Here is a 22972-nt window from a genome sequence, read left to right as displayed (position 1 = left end):
TAATTTGCAACTATACCTATTTGTTCTTACATATGCATTCATTCAGCAAGTGTTTATTAAGTGCCTAGTGTGGGCCAGGCTTGGTTCTAGGTCCCAGGCATACAACAATGTCCATTTTAGGCATTTCTTTCTAAAAGCCATCTTTATAGTGATCGTCTTCAGTAAGGAAAAGTGCTGATAGAGCCTTGATCCCAGGTACAAATGCAAACATAATACCTTTAGTTATTGATTGGCTCTAATTTTTAAAAGCTTTTCTTTGGGCAAAGAACTTTTTCGAGTTGCTTTTTCTTATTTTTAGGCAGTAGCATTTAGTTTGGTAGCAGAACATTTAAGTACTTAAGGAAAAAAACAATAGGCCGACACAAGATGCCAGGGTGGCTCAGTGGGTTAAGTGTCTACCTTCCACTCAGGTCATGATCCCAGGGTCCTGGGATTGAGTCCCACATCAGACTCCTTGCTCAGTGGGGAGCCTGGTTCTCCCTCTGCCTGCTGCTCCCCCTGCTTGTGCTCTCTCTCTGACAAATAAATAAAATCTTAAAAAAAAACCACCCCACAATAGGTCGACTTAATATATATTAGGTAATGGATAAAAAACTAGATAACCATGCAGATAGTTGACAAGGAGCCATTCTTCTAATCAAACTGATGATGTCACTGGAGAAAAGGTCAGTTGGAACCTGATGTCTGGCAGTTATAGGGAGCTGTGTCTAGGCAGAGGGTACTCAGGAACTGCCCTGGCACCTTTAACCCCAAAGCAGCTAGCATCCCATGTCCAGGCCTGGGTACCAGAGACACAGGACATCTTTGCAACTACCAGAGTGATCCAAAATGGAGAAAGACAGGCCCCCTCAGTTGATGACCCCTGCATCAGTGAAAGCCATCATCTCAAGGATTGAGGCTGCCCAGCTAACACGGGCTCAGGAGGTAATACTTGAAATGAAGGAGTCACCTATTGGGATCTGATGTGGAGACTGGGAACTGACCACAGATTGGGGCAAGAATCCAGCTCTGGGCCTTCAGGGATCATGGGATCCTCAGTAAGCTGGGTTTGCAGACATTAATCCAAAATATCCATCTCCTAGACTTGGCCTCTGTTGGGCAAACTGAAATCAAACAACCCCCATGAGGCAGGGCGCAGGAAGGAAACAGCCTATAAGGAAGACCCAGGATGGCCCTGAGACACATGGTGATAGGTCTCAGCAGGGCAAGAGGAGGGGCCCAGACTTTCTGATTCAGGCCTAGTCTTGGCCACCTGTCAGCATCCTTCACAGTAAGCCCTAGAAGCTTACTGGCCAAAGGCTGAACTCACCCTGCATATGAGTCTCTAGTGCATTTTTTTTTTAAATGGGACCCTCTGATCCTAAGGGTTTCTTATAGCCTCAGTTTTTCAGTCTGTTGCTTCAGGATGCTTACGAGATGTCCAGAATTCCCTAGAAAATTTTGAAATTCTGAAGAAATGCACACACTGGATTTGTAGTATTCTCTTCCTTCCTGACCTGGTCTTAATCATCACAGGGACATTAAGAAGAGCTAACATGGGGTGTCTGGGTGGCTCAGTGGGTTAAAGCCTCTGCCTTCGGCTCAGGTCACGATCCCAGGGTCCTGGGATCAAGCCCCGCATCGGGCTCTCTGCTTGGCAGGGAGCCTGCTTCCTCCTCTCTGCCTGCCTCTGCCTACTTGTGATCCCTGTCTGTCAAATAAATAAATAAAATGTTAAAAACAAAAAAGAAGAAGAAGAGCTAACACTTATTTTTCATTTAATCTTTACAAAAACTTAGTGACATCAGTACCCTAACAATCCCCAGTTTACAAGTAAGGACACTGAGGCCCCAAGAGGTGAACTGACTTGTCTGAGATCACCTCTTCCAGGCCATGGTGTCTGGCATCGGAGTTCACACCCGTAAATCTGCTGCCTCCCATGTAGGATATTTCTTCCCAGCTCTCCGACATCTTGGACAATGTCAACGGTGTCATCAACCGCTTCCAGGAAGAACTAGGATATGATTTAAAAGAAAAGGCAAAATCTGGCCGGACAGAGCAAAAGGGCAAGAACAGATTCATCTTGCTGGAGAAAATTGCCTCCTTCTCTGAAGACGCTAAGACCAAAGAGAAGCACTTGTACGAAATTCTCCGCTGGCTGGGTGACTGGGGTGAGTTTGCAGACCGGATGCCCGAGGGCAGGCTCCTTCCCCGCTGGACACTGGTCCCACCCTCACTGCCATCTCCTCCTTACCCCACCCCAGGTGGGCTCTGGTGGGGCAGCAGGCACAGCGCCTCTCCGCTGAGACCTTCCCCTGCTCCCGTCACAGCGATCACGTCTACTCCCCAGACGGACAAATGTGTGACTGTCCAGAACATAGTAGATTGTGACTTTAGCTGCATGGGTGATGAAGCTAAATCACAGGTCTGTGGTGACATCGCTCTCTTTTTTTAAATTAACACATAATGTATTATTTGCTTCAGGGGTACAGGTCTGTGAATCATCAGTCTTTCACAATTCACAGCACTCACCATGGCACATACCCTTCCCAATTTCCATCACCTATCCACCCTATCCCTCCCCCCGCCCCGCAACCCTCAATTTGTTTCATGAGATTAAGAGTCTGTTATGGTTTGTCTCCCTCCCTGGTTCCATCTTGTTTCATTTTTTCCCTCCCTATCCCCCATGTCCCCCTGCCCTGCCTCTCAAATTCCTCATATCAGAGAGATCATATGATAACTGTCTTTCTCTGATTGACTTATTTCACTCAGTGTAATACTTCTAGTTCCATCCACCTCGTTGCAAATGGCAAGGTTTCAGTTTGTTTGTTTTTTTAAAGATTTTATTTATTTGTTTGACAGAGAGAGATCACAAGTAGGCAGAGAGACAGGCAGAGTGAGAGAGAGGGAAGCAGGCTCCCTGCTGAACAGAGAGCCCGATGTGGGGCTCGATCCCAGGACCCTGAGATCATGACCTGAGCCGAAGGCAGTGGCTTAATCCACTGAGCCACCCAGGTGCCCCAAGATTTCAGTTTTTTGATGGCTGCATGTATTCCTCTGTGTGTGTGTGTGTGTGTGTGTGTGTGTGTATGCCACATTTCCTTTATCCATTCATCTGTCGATGGACATCTAGGCTCTTTCCATAGTTTGGCTATTGTGGACATTGCTGCTATAAACATTCACGTGCACGTGCCCCTTCGGATCACTACATTTGTATCTTTAAGGTAAATACCAGTAGTGCGATTGCTGGGTCGTAGGGTAGCTCTATCTTCAACTCTTTGTGGAACCTTCATGCTGTTTTCCAGAGTGGCTGCACCAGCTTGCATTCCCACCCACAGTGTAGGAGGGTTCCCCTTTCTCCGTATCCTTGCCAACATCTGTTGTTTCCTGACTGGTTAATTTTAGCCATTCTGACTGGTGTGAGGTGGTATCTCACTGTGGTTTTGATTTGCATTTCCATGATGCCAAGTGATGTGGAGCACTTTTTCATGTGTCTGTTGGCCATGTGGATGTCTTCTTTGCAGAAATGTCTGTTCATGACATCTCATTTTTTTTACCAAGGTTGAAACTAAATTCAAGCCCATGCTCTTTTATTTTTTATTTGTATTTTTCCCAGATTTATTGAGACATAATTGATAAATAACATTGTATAATTTAGAGTGTACACTGCCGTGATTTGATAGATGTATATGTTGTGTGGTGCTTGTCACAATCAGGTTAGTTAACACATTCATTGTCTCACAAGATACCCTTTTTTTTCCTGCTGAGAACATTTAAGATCTATTCTCTTAGTAAATTATAAGCATACAATATGGCATTGTTAGCACAGTCACCACACTGTGTATTAGACCCCCCAGAACTTTTTTATGACTGAAACTTTGTACCCTTTGGCCAACACCTCCCCATTGCCCCCACCCCCACCCAGATCCTGGTAACCACCATCTACTATCGGTTTCTGTGAGCTCAGCTTTTTAGATTCCACATGGAAGTGAGATAACACAGTGTTTGTCTCTCTCTGTCCGACTTATTTCATTTGGCCAAATACCCTCAAATTCCATCCGTGTTGTGGCAAATGGCAGGATTTCCCTTGTTATGATGGAATAATATTTCATTGCATGAAGGGGACACCTGGCTGGCTCAGTTGGAGGAGCATAGGACTCTTGACCTCAGGGTCATGAGTTCAAGCCCCACATTAGGGGTACAGATTACTTAAACTAAAAAAAATAAATATTTCATTGTGTATTCCACATTTTCTTTTTTTTTTTTTTTTAAGATTTATTTATTTATTTATTTGACAGAGAGAGATCACAAGTAGGCAGAGAGGCAGGCAGAGAGAGAGGAGGAAGCAGGCTCCCCATGAAGCAGAGAGCCTGATGCGGGGCTCAATCCCAGGACCCTGAGATCATGACCTGAGCCGAAGGCAGAGACTTAATCCACTGAGCCACCCAGGCGCCCCTCCACATTTTCTTTAACTGTTCATCGATCAGCTGACACTTAGCTTGGTTTTGTGTCTCGGCTTTTGTGGATAATGCTTCAGTGAACCTGGGCATGCAGATATCTCTTGGAGGTAGTGCTTCCATTCCCTTTGGATATATACCCAGAAGTGGGATTGCAGGATCATATGGTAATTGTATTTTTTAAAGATTTTATTTATTTATTTATTTGAGAGATAGAGAGAATGAGAGCCAGTAAGCATGGGAGGTGGAAGGTGAGAGGGAGAAGCAGACTCCCTACTGAGCCAGGAACCCAATGCAGGACTTGATCTTGGGACTCCAGGATCATGACCTAGGCTGAAGCCAGTTGCTCAACCAACTGAGCGACCGAGGTCCCTGTTTTAATTTTTAGATTAAATACTGTTTTCCAAAATGGTGGTACCAACTTACATTCCCACCAGCAGTGCAAAAGGGTCCCCTTTTTCCACATCCTCACCAACACTTGTTATCTCTAGTCTTTTTCATGATAGCTGTCCTATCAGGTATGAGGTGATATCTCCTTGTGGTTTTCATTTGTGCTTCCCTGACAACGAGTAGTGTTGAGCCCCTTTTCATGTACCTGTTGGCCATTTGTGGGTCTTTAGAAAAATGTCTATTCAGATCTTTTGCTTTTTTTTCTTTCATATGCGTATTTAATCATAGGGTTGAGAGGAATCATAAATACAATCTGGCTCTACATTGTTAATATGACAAGTAACAAAAGAAGTGTGTCCAAATTGGTGTCATTTTAAAGTTGTCATCTCTAATGTTAGTGTGCCCTCAATATCTCTCAGGGTACTTATTTTAATATTTGTCTGGTGCTGTTGGTATCCTGCCCTCCCTCCCTTCAGGGCCACGGACCATTGTCACTTTCACTAAAGCTCCTTTTTGACTTCAGGAGTCACCATGCCCTTGTGTTTAAAATTACTGGCTGGGGGCACCTGGGTGGCTCAGTGGGTTAAAGCCTCTGCCTTCGGCTCGGGTCATGATCTCGGGGTCCTGAGATCGAGTCCTGCATCGGGCTCTCTGCTCCGCAGGGAGCCTGCTTCCTCCTCTCTCTCTGCCTGCCTCTCTGCCTGCTTGTGATTTCTCTCTGTCAAATAAATAAAATATTTAAAATAAAATAAAATAAAATTACTGGCTGTAGGGAAGATGTGAGTCTGTCTCCACCATTTAGGAGATGTATGAACTTAGGCAAGCCATTTAATTTTTCTGCACGCCTGGTTCCTCATCTCTGGAGTAGTTGGTCCTGCCCCAGCCAGGTCCACACTGACACATGGCTTGGACACATTTATCAGCACAATGGGGGACACACACTTGCCTGCTTTCCTCAACACCAGGACAACTCCGAGAGTAACCACCAGTAGGTAGCTTTCTCCCCAAGTCAAGAGGCTATCTGGTAACTGATTCTGTGCCATTTATACTTAAACCAGTTCAGAACGTGTTGGAGCTAGTGCAGAAAATTTGATCAAAGGGATGTGGGTATTGGGGCCCCTGGGTGACTCAGTGGTTTAAGCCGCTGCCTTCGGCTCAGGTCATGATCTCAGGGTCCTGGGATGGAGTCCCGTGTCGGGCTCTCTGCTCAGCAGGGAGCCTGCTTCCCTCTCACTCTCTCTGCCTGCCTCTCTGCCTACTTGTGATCTCTCTCTGTCAAATAAATAAATAAAATCTTTAAAAAAAAAAAGGGGGGGATGTGGGTATGACTCTTGACTCTTGTGTAGCCACAGAATGGCTATGGTTGGGCAGTTAAGTTCTTGTCACTTTTCAAGGGGCCACTTTCTGGAAGCTAGGTGCTTACATCATGAAAGGAAGGCTTTCTGAGAACAGGCCAGACTCCTTTGGTCTTTTTTTTTTTTTTTTTTAATATTTATTTATTTATTTATTTGTCAGAGAGAGAGAGAGAGAAAGAGCGCACAAGCAGGCGGAGTGGCAGGCAGAGGCAGAGAGAGAAGCAGGCTTCCTGCAGAGCTAGGAGTCTGAGGCGGGACTCATCCCAGGACGCTGGGATCATGACCTGAGCGGAAGACAGCGACCCAACTGACTGAGCCACCTGGGGGGTCCCCCCTCCTTTGGTCTTTATCATGGCTTCTGTGTGGGCTTTGCCCTAGTTTTTTTTAATTGGATTATTTGTTTTGTTGGCTATTGAGTTGTACGAGCTCCTTCTTTTAGATATTGTCCCCTCATCAGATAAACCTGTTTGCAAATACTTCCTCCCATTCTGTAGATTGCCTTTATCATTTTTTTTTTTTTAAGATTTTACTTACTTATTTGACAGACAGAGATCACAAGTAGGCAGAAAGGCAGGCGGGGGGGCGGGGGGAAGCAGGCGCCCTGCCGAGCAGAGAGCGTGATGAGGGGCTCAATCCTAGGACTCTGGGATCATGACCTGAGCTGAAAGCAGAAGCTTTAACCCACTGAGCCACCCAGGCGCCCCATCATTTTATTTTGTTGATGGTTCCTTTTACTGTGCAGAAACTTTTTAGTTTGATGTAGCCCCCCTTATTTATGTTTGCTTCTGTTGCCTCTGCTTTTGGTGTCATAACTACAAAATCATTGCCAGGACCAATGTCAAGAAGCTTTTTCCCTATGTTTTCTTCTAAGAGTTTTATGGTTTCAGGTCTTACATTTAAGTCTTTCATCCACTTCAAGTTAATTTTTGTGAATGGTGTAAGACTGGGGTCCAATTTGCATGAATGTTCAGGTTTACCAATATCACTCATTGAAGAGCCATCCTTCACCCACTGCGTATTCTTGGCTTGCTTGTCAAATATTAGTTGCCCGTGAATGCAAGGGTTTATTTCTGGGTTCTTGATTCTATTCTACTTGTCCCTGTATTTCTTTTTATGCCAATGCCATATTGTCTTGATTACTATAGCTTTGTAGCACAGTTTGAAACCAGATAGAACGACACCCCCAGCTTTGTTCTTTTTCTCAAGATCACTCTGGCTATTTGGGGCCTTCTGTGGTTCTTTGTGAATTTTAGGATTATTTTTTCTGTTTCTGTGAAAAATGCTGTTGGCATTTTGTTAGAGATTTCACTGAATCTGTAGATGGCTCTAAGATGGTTATATAGATATTTTAAACCATATTGTCTTCCAATCCATGAATATGGAGTACCTTTCCATTTATTTGTGTCTTCTTCAATTTCTTCTATCAACATCTTACAGTTTATAGTGTGGAGATCCTTTACCTCCCCGGTTAAATTTATTCCTAAGTGTATTATTATTTTTGACGCTATTGTAAAGGGGATTATTTTCTTTCTTTTTCAGATAGTTTATTGTTAGCATATAGAAATGCAACTGATTTTTAAAGAGACCTTTACTGTTATTTATTTTGAGAGAGAGAGAGAGAATACACACGTGTGCATGCAGTCAGGGGGAGGAGCAGAGGGACGGGGGAGAGAGAATCCCCAGCAGGCTCCACGCCATGGCTCCTCTATCCCACAACCCTGAGATCATGACCTGAGCCAAAATCAAGAGTCAGATGCTTAACTGACTAAGCCACCCAGGTGCCCCGAAATGCCCCCAAAAGACTTTTGTATGTTGATTTTGTATCCTGCAACTTTAGTGAATTTGTTTATTAGTTCTAACAGGGTTTTTTTGGTGGAACACACCAGCTAGTTTATAGAGGAACCCACAGGTGATATTCAAAGTACTTAATGACCCTTACTTCATGGGTGCTGGGCCAAACAGCACCAATGCCAGCTGTAAACAATTGGTATAGCCACTTAAATGTGGACCATTTAGACGCAGCCCTAGAGCTAGGTACTACCTGCCTTAAGATCAGAGTTATGGGGGCGCCTGGGTGGCTCAGTGGATTAAGCCGCTGCCTTCGGCTCAGGTCATGATCTCAGGGTCCTGGGATCGAGCCCCGCATCGGGCTCTCTGCTCCACAGGGAGCCTGCTTCCTCCTCTCTCTCTGCCTGCCTCTCTGCCTGCTTGTGATCTCTCTCTCCGTCAAATAAATAAATTAAAAAAAAATAAATAAAAAAAAGATCAGAGTTATGCCTTCACAAGATCTTCTTCTGCCATGAGGTTGGGCAGATGCTGCAATGTTGGCGTAAGATGGTACAGGGATGGGCCCCATGCCCTTCACACTGCCCTGCCCCAAGGAGCTCTCAGTTCTGTGGTCCTTCACCTCCCCCCAAGATCCAAGCAGAGTTGTTCACTCCAGTTAATTCGTTTAATTGTCCAGATACCAGACTAGGCAAAAGGGATATAGAGCAAAACAAGACGGACACATCCCTGGGCTTATAGTTAAACAACAACACAGTTTAATGTTTATTGCATATTTTCTACACAGCAGGCTTCATGTTAATCACTTCACATGTATTATCTCATTTAATTTCCATCCAGCCCTCTCACAGGCATGTATGCTGAAGCTCGGAGAAATCAGTAACTTACCCAACATCACACAGCTAGTAAGAGGTGAATCCAATCCAACCCAAAGCCTGCTGGTGTAACCCCCATGCTGTGGGACTCCTTGGGGCTCCCTAGAGGACAGATTGCACTCAGCCTGTACCCCCCACTCCCTTTACAGGTGACAGTCTCACCTATGAGCTCAGGAACAGGAAGGGTAAGGAGGAAGAGAAAGCTCTGGATGAATGGATTGAGGTGATGGAGAAGGTGTTACCTCTGTCCCTCATTGCCACCAAAGGAGGCATCGAGTCTCTCATTTCCCTCTGCTCTACTCTCATTGAAAGACAAAAGAAAGGGACACAAAGTAGGTTACAGGCGTGGGGGGGTGGGGGGGATTGGGTGGGGTGGATGCCATCTCAGAGGAAGAAGTCTCATACTGGGGTCTATGGGGGTCTTTCTGACTCCTCTCCATTAACAAAAGCCTTATCTGAGATGGAGGGGCAGTAGTGAGGGGTTGGGCTGTTGAACCCAAGTTGAGCACTGAGCAGATCTGAGCTGTGGAGGGAGGAGTAATGTGAAGACAGGTCCCTGTTGGTGCTTCTTGGGGCTGTAGCCTCATGCAGGTCCTGGGAGATCAAGGCTAACAAGCCAGAAAGGCTGGATGGAGTATGTAGCTGGATCCCAAAGAACATCCCTTCCTTACTCCAAATGCAGCTGCAGAGCCAAGAAGTCTGGTGAGACTCAGCCAGAGGCCCTTCCAGAACCTTCTCAACTGTGGCTGCTCCAGAAATGGGTCAATCAACAACACAGCTCAACCTTGAAATTCTACTTGTATCAGCCCTAGAAGGGACCTGAGATTATTTACTTCTCCTACATTTTGTTTTCCTTTTTAAACATTATTTATTTATTTATTTGACAGAGACACAGCGAGAGAGGGAGCACAAGCAGGGAGAATGGGAGAGGGAGAAGCAGGCTTCCCGCGGAGCAGGAAGCCTGATGTGGAGCTTGATCCCAAGACCCTGGAATCATGACCCGAGCCTAAGGCAGATGCTTAACAATTGAGCCACACAGGTGCCCCTCTTCCTACATTTTGTAGATGACAACATTAAAGCTCAGAGAAGAGAAAGAACCATAAAACAAAACAAAACAAAAAAACAAAAACTGTGGCAAAACCAGACCCCACACTTGGGTTTTCTGGCTTCTTAATCTTACTCATGAGCATGGGTTTCACAGTCAGATTGACTTGAGTTTGAATCCCATGTGCCAATTTCGGGCTGTGTGACTTTGAACAGGTTGTTTCATCTTTGTGAACCTCATTCTTGTCATACACAAATTGAGGAGTGCACCGCCCACATGCCGGGCTCCAATGGGTCTGAGGCATCTGGCACCATGCTCAGGGCTTACTTAATAAGCAGTAGGTCATGTTAGGGTTTTGTCGTTGATTCTCATGGCCAGGATCCTTATCAAGCAAGACTGATAGTTGGGGGAGGAAGGAAGCAGGGAAGGGTGCACAAGAAGGAGACAGTCTCTCCTACAATCCTTAGCACTTTGTGTCTTGAAATAGAGTTATTTTTATATACATTTCTCTGCTGGATTATAAACTTCTGGAGGGCAAAGGCTGTGTCCTATTCATTTCTTCTTAGGGATTACTTACTGAGCACTTACTAGGGACCCAGTTCTGTGCTTGCCACTAAACATGCATGATTTAGTGAAGTCCTATGAGTAAATGCTGTGGTGATCCCCATTTTTCAGAAACAGAGGCACTGAGAGGTTAGGAAACTTGCCTAAAGCAAATAGTGAGGATGGGATTCAAGCCCAAGTTATCTGATTCTAGAATTCAACCTCTGAACCATTAGGCCATATGGCCTCTCTGACAATAGTAGCTAAGTGCTAGCTTGACTTCAGTGCCACTTAATTTCCATGTACCCTTTAGCCTGTCATCCAAAGTTAGCTAGTGTTTTTTCTGTCAGTGATGTTTGTTGAATGGACAAGTGGATGGACGCTCCAAGATAATAACTCTAGCAGCCCTACGTACGTAGATCAAAGGAATAGGGCTAGGCCCATGACTCAGCCCTGAAGAGCTGAAGTCTATGAACGGGTTTGAAGAGTGCATTTATGTATTTATGTGCATTTTCCTGAGAAGGTCCCCTGCTTTCATCAAAGTATTCAAAGAGTTCATGACCCTCCAAATGGAAGAAGACATTAGTCATTAAAAGACCCAATGTGTGGGGCGCCTGGGTGGCTCAGTGGGTTAAAGCCTCTGCCTTCAGCTCGGGTCATGATCCCAGGGTCCTGGGATCGAGCCCCACATCGGGCTCTCTGCTCAGCGGAGAGCCTGCTTCCTCCTCTCTCTCTCTCTCTGCCTGCCTCTCTGTCTACTTGTGATCTCTGTCAAAAAAATAAATAAAATCTTAAAAAAAAAAAACCCCAATGTGTGAACAGTGGCGGAATCATGTGATAAATTCTCTACATGGTCTAGTGGTAACTGGGAAAGGGAAACAAAGCTTCTCAGGTGATCTGGAATCTAAGTCCCAGGTAGGCTTCCAGAGTTTGGGTAGTTGACAGTAGGGAACCAAACATGGATACTGAGGCTGGGAAGTAGCACGATTAGAAAAGTAACTTTACTCCAGGGAAATATGTAGGATCGGAAATACATTGAATTAGATAGTTTCAGGCCCCATGGGCCCTGCAGGTGCCTTGGAGCTGGCAGACCCCAGTGGGCAAGCTCTGGGCAAGCTCTGAGCCTGGCAGAGACCTCTCCTGACAATATCTCCCCTGGTCTCACATGTTGCCTCAGCTCCTTATTCTTGCCAAAGGCCTAAGAGGGTTGGATGGGAAATTTGGCCAAGCAGGGTATAGAGAATCCGTATAATCTGTGGCACCCACGGGAGTTTATTGCTTTTGTTCTCTCCACCTCTCCTAGTATCCAAACACACCTTCTGGCAGGGCTGGTGGGAACAAAGCCCTCCCAGATCTGCATCCTACCCTCATCCACTGAGCCCAGAGCAGATGCTCCAGGACAAGCATACTACGTGCATGAAGGTCTCTGAGGTGACATCCATGCTGCAGGAGCTCCTGGACTCCACCATGTTCAACCAGGGGGAGATCAGAGCCATCAGGTACATGTCTGCTGTGGTGGAGAACCTCAACAAGGCCTTGACCCTCCAGCACAGAGAGAACAGTAACCTAGAGACCAAATACAGGAACCTGGAAATAGAGATGACCAAAGAACTCAGCAGCCAGAGGCTCTACTTCCAGAATTCCCTCCAAGTTCTACAGAGCAAGAGGGATGCCCTACTAAAGCAGGTGGAAATTCTAGGGGGAAAGTACCATGACCTTCTCCTGATAAAGCATGCCTTAGAGTTCCAGCTGAAGAAGGCTCAGTTTGCTAGAGATCAAGCAGAAGAACCAGCCAAGATCTTGATCGACTCCCTGGGCCCCAATGAGAAAGAGACCCTCCCAAAGAAAGAAAGAGTCATGGAGAAAACCCAGCAGGAGAGGTTGCTTTTGTCACTGCCCCCAGGTTTCACGACCGAAGCCTGGGACAGTGGTACGAGGCCTTCAACGTCTCAGGCACTTTCCACTATGACCACACATGCAAGGATTGCCGATGTGTACAGCAGCAAGGACACTGAGTGTCTCCAGCCCATGTTGCTATCCCTAGTAGACCACAAGTTTCCTAAGAAATGGGAAGGACCAGCAGCAGAGAGCCCAGGCCACCGAGTCAAAGACCGGAATGATTTCCAGAAAGTAGCCCAAGAGAAGGAAGGACTCCAAATTAAGTCCCATGTTAGGATGCAGCTGTCCCCAGAGAGCTCGAAGAAGGTGGCCTTGGAGAGCAAGGTGGAGCACTGGGAAGAAGAACTCAGCTGGGAGAGGCAGAGGCAGCAGTGGCTGGAGGAGGAGGCGATGTGGCTGCAGCGGCAGAAGAAATGGGCCCTGCTGGAGCAGGAGCATCAGGAGAAACTGCAGCAGTGGGAGATGGAGGAGGCGGCGAGGGAGCAGCAGCGGAGGTTGGACCAGCAGAAGGAGCAAGGGGGCCCACGGAGAGGCCTGGAGCGGTCGGGGGAGGACGTGGACAGGGTGATCTTCATGACCACCAGGCGGTGGAAAGACCCGGAGAAGACATCCCTGGCACCTCCCCCAAGCCGGGCCCAGTCTGCACACCAAGGCAGGAGGCCACACCAGCCCAGGTCCCCTAATACCCAGCAGCCTGCCCCCAGACACCAGAGGAACCTGTGTTCCGCCAAGTCTACCCAGAAACCATGGGCCTCCCAGGTTCCCATGAAGCCCAAGAAATCGGCCTCCTTCCCTGTTACAGGGACATCCATCCAAAAGGTGTCCCGGCCTCCGTTGCATATCTCCCCGGCAGCTCTTAAGGGCAAAGTATACCACATGGATGCAGAAGCCCAGAGGAAGAACCTGCAGCTCCTGAGCAAGGAGGCTGAGCCGGGGCTGCCCCACTCACTGCGCAGCAAGGCGCTGGAGCTCACCACCACCACCATGAAGCTCGGCACCCTCCGGCTGCAGTGCCTGTGCCACAGGTACATCCTCTACAGGCGCTTCCGGAGCCTCCGGTAGGTACCCCTGGCGCCTGAGCCCCGCCCCCCCCCATGCCGCGTGTGGGCAGAGCCAACACCTAAATAGAGAGGAGGAGCACAGGGCGAATGGGGATGGAGAGGTCCCCCCAGACAAGGTCCCCTGAGGGACGGGATTGGCAAAGGGTGTCTGGCCTTGGGGCTTTGGCGGGTCAGGAACTTGCTTTTCCTCAAAGCCCGCTCCCTTATTTCTTCCTCTCTCCCCTTCACCCTGTCCCTGATGCACCTACTATGCTCCTCGGCCTGCTTTATTCTCTCTCCCTGTTTCCAGCCGGGCCCCACGGCTCCTCACCTGCCACCACCTTGCACTTCTCTGCCTCCTGCCTTCCTTGGCTTTCAACAGCCTCTGTTGCTCTCCTTGCTGTCAGCACCTACAAACACAGAGTCCTCTCTGCTTAACAGACTTGGGGGAGCGGGACGCCCTTTCACCCACGAAGTCACTTCCCTCGTCTCCCAGACAGGAAGTGACTGACCACATACAAGTCATGCGGGAAACTGGGACTGCCTACAAGGCCCAGAACCTCTACGTCTTCCTGGATAACATCGACCACCTGCAGAACCTCTGGCTGCAGGCCTGGGCAGACAAGCAGAAGGACCTGGAGGAGAAGCGCCGAGAGTGTCTGAGCAGCATGGCGACCATGTTCCCCAAGGTGGGTCTCCCCTGCCAGAGGTCAGCGCCATCAGGAGGGACAGGGCCAGGAAGTGAGCCAGTGGGGCTCTGGAGTAGAACTGGGGACAGGGCAGCTGAAAGGAACTAAGAGGGCAGGTGAAAGCCTCTGAGGCAAGAGGAGGCGAAGGCTGGAAGCGCCTGATTGGGAGGAAGGGTAACTTTCCAGTTTCCATATATGGGGGAGGCTGAGAGAGAGAGGCCCTCAGAATGAGCTATAGAAAAAGGACTCTTTGGGAAGGGGGAGGCAGCTGGACCCTGCAGTCCCAGCTTTGTGCCCAAGTTCTCCCTCCCTCCTGGGTCCCTCTGCCCTGCTCCTATGGGTTCTAGTTGTTCTTCTGGCTTGGTCACAGCTGTCTTTGGCACCCACATGCCGGGGTCTCACTCTGCTGCTCTCTGGGGACAACTCCCTTGGCTTCCAGATGCCAGGTCTCTTCCCATCACTTCCTGCCCAAGGTTCATGACAGGTAAAATCACTGAGACCCTGGTTGAAAATGTCTTCACTCAGTCCCTTCACTCTGAATGGACAGTTTGTCTGGAGACAAGAGTCAAGGTTAGAATTATTTTCCTTCTCAATTTTAACAGCTCTGCTCATAGCCTTCTGGGTTTTGGTGTTGCCATTGACAGTACAAAGTCTTTTTGAGGACTGACCTGTGGGTTTGACCTGTTTGTACTCTCTGGGGGCCAGCTTCGGTTTCCCCTGCTAGTGGGCTCAGAGAAGCAGCGAGTGTTGACATGGTCCACAGGGGACTAACTGACAGTTTGGAGGGGGATTGGGAAATCACAGCATCGACTCAGAACCCACAGGGAATCCTCCCTAGGGTTGAGCCAAGAGGGCGATTTGAGTTTGGGGGAAGCTGTGTGCTGAGGCACGCAGTATCAGTGCCGACATTGGGCAGTTGGAGGAGCCTTGACCTTGGGGCTGTCCTCTCAACTCAGTTTCCTACCACTTTCCCTCATCCCTGATCATCTGCCGTAGGTAGCTTGCCACATTGGTTTTGCGGCTGAGAAGGAAGGGGACAGGGAGGGCTCCCTCACTCCTCACGCAATGCCAAGGCAGCGGCTGAAGAAAAAGATACCCAGAACATTCTCGGCACAACTCAGCCTCACATCATGAGCCCTGCGTGCTGTCTCGAGTTCCTGTTGCTCTGGCTTCCTTTAGTTTTTTCTTTGCTCTTTCGCTCACTGTCCAGCTTCTCCACAACAAAGGAGAAAACAGGAGCTAGCCTAGCAAATAAGAATTCAAGGAGTTTTGGGATGTCGGGGTGGCTCAGTTGTTAAGCATCTGCCTTTGGGTCCGATCATGATCCCAGGGTTCTGGGATCGAGTCCCACATCGGGCTCCCTGCTCAATGGGGAGCCTGCTTCTGCCTCTCCCGCTCCCACTGCTTGTGTTCCTTCTCTGGCTGTGTCTCCTCTCTCTGTCAAATAAATAAAATCTTTAAAAAAAATTCAAGGAATTTTTAGGAAATTTGATGCTCGGGGGTCCCAGGGGTCTCTGATTGGAGGGATTCCCTGGGGCTTACCTTCTCTTCTCAGCCCTGAGTCAGGCTGTGCTCTCGAGCGGGGATGAATTCCTGTCTATGTGACGCCTCTCCGCTGGTTCCTCTAGCTCCAGCTGGAGTGGAACATCCATCTGCACACTCCCGTGATCACCAACCCGAAGTCCAGGAAAAACAAGCCACCACCTTCATCCTTTCTCCGGCGCATCCACTCCTGCGGCCCCTTCAGCAGGTGGTCCCCAGAGCGCTTCCCACCCAAGCACTGGGAATGTGTGCCCCTGCGCCGGGCCCGGTAGGTAATGGGCAGCCCGAGGGATGAGTGGGGGTACTGGGAGCAAGACTGGGGATGGCCAGACTGGGGAGACTGGCAGCTCAGCGATAAGGACACAGACAGGCCGAGCTCACCTCACAAGTTGCAAGATGCCTGTCTTCTCAGCCACCCTGCTCTACTCTGGCCATTGGCGCACAAGCCCGTGCCTGTGTGTGTGTGTGATGACGACAACAACATGGGCTTCAGAAGCCAGCCAGGCCAAGTAGGTTTCAAATTGCAACTGAGCATTGTTGGTCCAGCACCTGCTATTGATCTGTCCGTATAAACAAGCCTGATCCTTCCCACCATGTAACCTCCAGGCTCAGAAAGAGATACCATGAGGCGCGCCTGGGTGGCTCAGTGGGTTAAGCCTCTGCCTTCGGCTCAGGTCATGATCTCAGGGTCCTGGGATGGAGCCCCGCATCGGGCTCTCTGCTCGACTGGGAGCCTGCTTCCCCATCTCTTTCTCTGCCTGCCTCTCTGCCTACTTGTGATCTCTCTCTCTCTCTCTCTCTCTCTGTCAAATAAATAAATAAATAAAATCTTTAAAAAAAGAGAGAGATACCATGAGTTTCTTGGGGGGGGATCAAGAACACACACCTCCTCCCCTGTGTGGGGCATCCCTGGGACACATGCCTAGAAGAACAGAGGCCGTCCTAGCACCCCTCCAGCTGCCCCTCAGCCAGAGAAGCCCCAGGGAGATGAGGCTTAGGGTCAAGGGGAAGCGAGGTGACAGGACGGTGGTGACAACTATTTGAGAGGGCAAGAAAACAAGACCCATTGTTTTGGGCCTTATGGATTTGGGGAGCTTATTGTTTCTTGATCTCCCTCCGTGTATCTAACTTTTTTGTCTCTTTTCTACGCTTTCGACCTCCACACCCCAGCCAGCAGGAGAACCAGATGGAGGCCATCTGGAGAACTGATGTGGCCTCCTCCAGTCACCCAATAGAAAAGAGGACTCCCCCCAGCCTGCCCTGGGACCAGCTTGGAGGGTGCCCTGACATTCCCCGGCTGTTGGCCTTGGATGTGCCTTCCGCCTATCGAAGAAGCTTACAGTCCCTCAAGACCTGGTAAGGTGTAAGCCTAGACAGTTAATCTGGATTTGGGGAGACCTTCCCACCAAGGCCAGGGGCCAGAGTGCACACCGTCTCAGTCCAACAACCTAAGAGATCACTTTCCCGACATTCATAACGACCTCATTTATCATACCAGATCGGACAGAGATGCTCAGCTGCCTCACCAGCCATCAGCTTGGGTCCCCACGCCACCATTCTAGTTCTCTCACAGGACTTCACGTAGTGTCTCAGAAGATCACTAGGCAAGTCTTAACTGCACACTTGTTGCCTGAGTTGGCTTAGAAGATGAATGCTGCCCTAGGCTGGGGGGGTCGTTCTCGTTGAGAGAACCAGGTGCAGGAATGGAGAGATGAGGGAGACCAAGAATCCTGTGATGAACCTGACCCTCGGGCCTGGGCCTGTCTTTGGCGTTCTCATTTCCTCACTGCCTTTGAGAATTGTTCCCAGGAAGAACTGCTGAGGGGAAGGGGCAGGACACAGTGGGCCGACAGGAGGCTTTTCTAGTTAGGAAGCCTCCACACTCCTTTGGCTCTCCAGGCTTGAAGATGTCACTGTTGAAGACTCAAGGCTCTTTTTAGATGTTTGGAGACAATCCCAGCTGCCCCTTGTGGCCCGGACCCTGTCCCAATTATAGATCTTTGACAGGGAGAGGGCACTAAGGCCTGCTAGTCTACATCTAACCAGAACCAAGGCGACAGGATGCTGCTACTGCCCTGCCCTCCAGACGGGGACTTAGGGAAGAGAGGATGACATGATAACATCAAACAAGGCTGGCTCTTGGCTCTGAAGCAGGCCCAAGGGTCCCAGATGGTACACAGACACCTGGCTTCCAGTTCCCTGAGAGTGGCTAAGAGATATGTGTATGTTGTCAGCTGAGTCGGAAAGGGCAAACGGAATTAAGTGAAGTCAACCAAAACAACACTGTGGCAGAACTCAGGAAACCGGAGGTCAGCTGGGGCCCTGCTCTGCTAAGATTTGGCTAAACTTGCCCAAGGCCCCCCATAGTAGAGTCTCTTCTCCCCGAGCTCCTCTGCTCTCTGCATCGCTGCCAGGGCCTGGGTTTGGCTTGGCATCTGCTTGAATCTCAGGCCTTTGTTCTTCCCCCACACGTACATATGTGTGAATATCAAGAACACACACTCCACTTGCCCCTTGAAAATTTATGGGGGGCGAGTGAGGGGGGTGATGCGGAAAGGGCTTCTCGGTGAATAGCACCGAACGACAGCCTCCTTTCTACCCCCCTCTCTGGCGTAACATGCAGAACTCACTCCTTCCTGTCTCCTGCAGAGCTGTTCCACCCACACCCAGGCCTCCACTGGGATCTCAGCTTCAGGCTTACGCACTTATCAAAATATTGTTCCCGGCAAAGACAGCTTCCCCTTTCCAGGGGAATTTAAGTGAATACAATTTTCTTCCCCCCTTTCTTAACTGGATACAATTCTGTTCAGTGCATCATACTATCAGGTGTAGAGGCAAAGCCCCGCTTCTTCTGTCTTCTTGCTCCGCATCCCAGGCGGGTGTCCCCTCCCTGCATGTCAGGCTGGTCTGGAATGGTGTGCGGGGGCTCCCCACGTTGTCTTGGGACCCCGTTATTGTGGCGTGGGAATCGGCCACTCTCTAATGAAAGCTCTCTGCCACTTGCCCAGGCTACTGCTGCCTGGGGACGTGGCGGGGGTTGGCTGTGCTGCTTTCTTTGCAAGGGCTCCTTGCGTGGAGACACGCTCCGCTTTCACTCCTACTAGAGGGTAACTTCTCTCTGGCTGCCTGCCCCTGGCTCACCGAGGATCCTCAGATCCAGCTGCGGTGTGGTCCCAGGTCACTCATTTCTTAGTGTTCCTGTCACCCTCAGCAGCTCCCCGGGCCCAGGTCACAGCACCATCTAGTCTCCTAAGTAGGGACAGGCTGCACACCGCCTTTCCCATTCTCCTGTCTGCGGTGGACAGCCTGTCTCATCTACAGGCCCCCAGGGTGTCCCCTTAGAACACAGGGAAGGGCTCTTCATCGTCCCTCCATGGGTTAGGACACTAGAAAGGCCCTGTCCCTCAAAAACCAGCAGACCCCCTCCACCAAGAGCTGGCTCTTCCTTGTCTTGTAAAGCTCTCCCCTGGGCTTCCTGTCTGACAGGTGAGATCACTGAGTGCCCGCACACACCAAACACTGTCTGCTGGGGCAGAAGAATCTCCAGGCTGATTCTAAGTGCTCTGCCCTCCTCAGCTCGCGGACTATTCCGCGCCACCCAAGCTCGGTGGTTCACGCGCTCCGCCAAGGTGTAGCGAGCACAGACTCACACAGACCTCCACCCTGCTGCAGACGGACGAGAGGGCTTGTAACTGTTTCTGGGGAAGGAGATGAGCAAGCAGGGAGTGGTGAGGAAGGAATCCGGGTGGAGAGGAAGGAGCAGGGGAGGAGGAGGGGAGGGAAGAGGAAGTACCCTGTGATGTGAGACAAGAGGTAGAGTCCCTAGGATGTGGCACAAGTGTGACCGTGACCAGTTCCACATCGGGATCCACGCTGGGCGATGCCCTGGACTGTCTCCCAGAGGCCACGAGGGAAGCTCTTGGGTGGGCCGGATGGGCTGGGTGGCGTCCTCTCAGCTGCTCTCCAACCCATAACTGAATTGACTTTTTCAGTGCTTTGGTGGCTGACAGAAAGGAACACCAGAAAGCCCCAGATGAGTCAGCTGAGCTCGCTTGTAAGAAGTCCAATGAGTCCTTTCCTGGAACTCTAAAAAGCCAGAAGGATCGAGACGATCTCAGTCTCCACTCCATCCCTTAGTCAGTGATTCTCAAACTTCAGGGTGACTAAACATCACATGGAAACTTGTTTCAAAGGCAGGTTCCCAGCTGGTATTTTTACACAAACAGCCTGGGTATCGCTAAGTAGTCCTAGAACTTTGAGAAACACTACTTTCCTCCTTCAGTCCCCAAACTGTACATTTTTAATAAAGTAGCGGTGTGTTTATTTTTAAGATTTCTGTGTTGTTGTTGAAAACCCACACCTCCCCAACTCATTTCCCCAGCCAGCTCCATGACCACTCAGCCCCTGACCTGGAGATGCCCATCCGGGCGCTTTCCCCAAGAGGTGTCTCTACCCTTTGGGAGCCAACAAGCTGAGATGGCCACAATTAGTGCCTGGCAGACACCAGTAACTTTTCACTGAATCACAGTCCTGGACAGATAAGTAACTGTTGTACTGATAATTAGCGGGAAAGCTCAGAAGATAAGAACAAAAGGTGATATCAAGTACCAGTCAAGGCCAAGTGTCATCGGGTGGGAGGCAGAGGCGTGTAGGTCTCTGAGGAGTGAGGGCTCAAGAGAAGACAGGGGGACCCAAAAGTTCCAGATCTAGATGGTGTGGGCCAAGGCGGCCATCTCTGGGAATTGTCTCCAATGCAGTTACAACACTACCTTTGTGAGTTCATTCAGCCAACCAGCACCGATGCCCACCCCACTCTCCCTGGCACACAGCTGTCTGCCCCATCTTGAACTTGGTCTTCACTGTCGCCCTCTTCTCCACTGGCCCAGCTGCACCTTTCCTGACATCGGTCAGGAAATGACCTTGTCCTCAGAGAACCCGTAATCCAGTGATTCTGTTTATCAGGAACCGTGCCTATCCAGGCTTCCACTCAAGGTCAAGACTCTGGAAGGAAGAAAAGGATATGGGATATGAACAGCTGGCCTTTCGATGATATCAGAGTAGAAAATGACTTCTGAGCAATGGCTTAGCGCACAGCAAGGATGGAGAGGAAGGTGAGAGGCGTTCCTAATGCAGGTCTCACACAGGACAGCTTGGGCGACCCTCTGCTCCTGGCCTTTCAGGTCCCAGGCTTATTCTTTCTTTGGATGCCTTGCCCCACTGGTATCCCACACAATAAAATGCCCTCACGCTAAATGTACTGCTTTATATAATTTGAAAGGATTTATATAACTTTGCTTTGGAAATAACCGGCTAGGAGTTTTTTTAACATGTCGTTGGCTGTGACTCCTCAACGATCTTCATGCATAGGGATGAAATCTAACAAGTTTTGTAAATGTAACAAGGATATTTTAATACTAAATTTGACAGTGTAATGAAACTGACAGTATTATGTTTTGTCAACAATTGCATATTAATATTTTTACAGACTTTTTGAAGCCAATGACATTTTAAGGGTTTCATACGTTTTTATAGGCTCTTGGCACTGAGCTTAAGGTGCCTAGTAGCTACACCTGGTCTGGTGATGGTGAACTTGGACTTTCTGGACATCTTCTAGCAAGCACTCTGGCAAGCGAGCAGGGTGTCTGCCAGATTCTTCTGCTTTGTCGACAGTTCCATCTCCTTGAAGGCAAAGAAGCTGTGGATTGTACAACCTGGAAAGCCAAGAGGTTTGGACACCAAGGAGAGATATCGCTCTATCTCTGCCTCTCTATGATATGTGATATATATGTTTTTTGAGTTATGAGGTTTTTGATAGGATACACAAGCTTCATTTTTTTTTTTTTTTTCAGAGCAAACCTGATGTACGTGGTCAAATAAGATATCAACTCCACCCCCCACAAAAACTCCAGGAAGCCTGAGGCATGGAAAGGAATACTTCTTGGCATATTTCTTCGAGCCAGATTTAAGGACTGGCCATAGATCTGCTTGTGTGTCCCGTGGCCTTGGGGGCCTCCAAGATGACAAGCCAATACTAATGTGGAGAAGGGGACATGAGGAGAGGGCCTGCTTTAAGCCCTAAGCATGACCTGCAAGGAGGCACTGGTAAAGTGGAGAGGACAAAAACCTTTTGAAGACAACCTAGCCAAGAGCCAGGGAGCGGAAAGCCGTGCCAGGCCTTGTCTTCCAAGGACTGGGGAGGCCAACTTGGAAAGTCAGAAAAAGGATGAACATGACTCCATGATTGGAAGAGTTAGCTTCTAAAAAAATAAAAATAAAAAATAAATACAAAAGAGCACCACTAACATGTTAACTATCAATTGGGGACTTTGAAATAGCTATATTTACTATAAACAGTCTAGTGGAAACGGTGGACAACATGCATAACAGGTGGGGAATTTGAGCAAAGAGTAGGAAATTATGAACAAATGGAAAAATGGAAATGCTAGAAGTGAAAACCTTAATAGCAGAAGTGAAGAATTCCTTCAACAGAGTTATCCAATGGGACAAAAGCGGAGGGGAAAAAAAATCTGTGAACAGAGCTAGATCAAAAAATGAACCAGATTGTCTCCCAAAAAGTAGAAGCAAACAAACAATTGAGCAAACCCAAAACTAAGCACCAAGACGTATGGTAAAATGACAACTGATCTAATCCGTATGTAATGGAAGTCCCAGAAGAAGAGGGGAGACAGAATGGGGCAGAAGAAATAATTGAAGAGATGATCACCCAGAATCCCAAATTAACGAAAGACAACAAACCACAGATCCAAGAAGCCCAGAGAACCCCAAACAGGATAAATGGAAAGAAAAACATAACACCATATCACAGTCAAACCGTTGAAACCAAAGATCAGGGAACATCTTGAAAATAGCCAAAAAGAAAAAAGAAAAGAAAAGAAAGTAGCCAGAAAGATGCGGTGCCTGGATGCTTCGTCGGTTGAGTTTCTGACTCTTCATTTTGGCTCAGGTCGTGATCTCGGGGTCATGAGATACCCAGTCTGTTGTCTGGCTCTGTGCTCAGTGGAAAGTCTGCTTATGATTCTCTCCCTCTGCCCCCCTATCTCACTTGGGTATTCTCTAGGAAGGAAGGAAGGGAGGGAGGGAGTGAGGAAGGAAAAAGAAAGAAGCCAGAAAGTAAAACAAATTACATAGAAAAACAAGAAACAATCTTATTAGCAACTCAACCAGATGGTTCCCAAGGCCTGGCTGTATCCCTGCTTATAGGTGCACAAGCCACCCCAGAACATTGCAGGATGTTTCTCCATTCGGAGTCTGATAGTAGTTTGGACAGGTTTCTGTTACCTGCAAAACACAGTGGGCTGCCAGCGGGTGGCTTCCTGAAGGCACCAGCCCTCCAGTCCCCAGCCTGCAGCCAT

At 48.8% G+C, this 22972-nt stretch overlaps 1 protein-coding gene across 1 annotated transcript; it reads left to right on the top strand.

Annotated features, from left to right (window-relative positions):
• Positions 1-828: 828 nt before the first annotated feature.
• FAM186B (family with sequence similarity 186 member B) lies at positions 829-21372 on the top strand. Its single transcript, XM_046013445.1, is given in 10 exon segments — positions 829-924; positions 1925-2150; positions 8991-9173; positions 11733-13386; positions 13865-14057; positions 15686-15867; positions 16770-16955; positions 21132-21187; positions 21190-21269; positions 21271-21372. Coding segments are annotated over 10 exon segments (2958 nt in total).
• The last annotated feature ends 1600 nt before the right edge of the window (positions 21373-22972 follow it).

This window comes from Meles meles, chromosome 7 (genome assembly GCF_922984935.1).
Source record: "Meles meles chromosome 7, mMelMel3.1 paternal haplotype, whole genome shotgun sequence".
NCBI classification, from domain to species: domain Eukaryota; kingdom Metazoa; phylum Chordata; class Mammalia; order Carnivora; family Mustelidae; genus Meles; species Meles meles.
The sequence above is the reverse complement of the archived record's forward strand: the minus strand, read 5'-3'. Positions and strand labels throughout refer to the sequence as shown.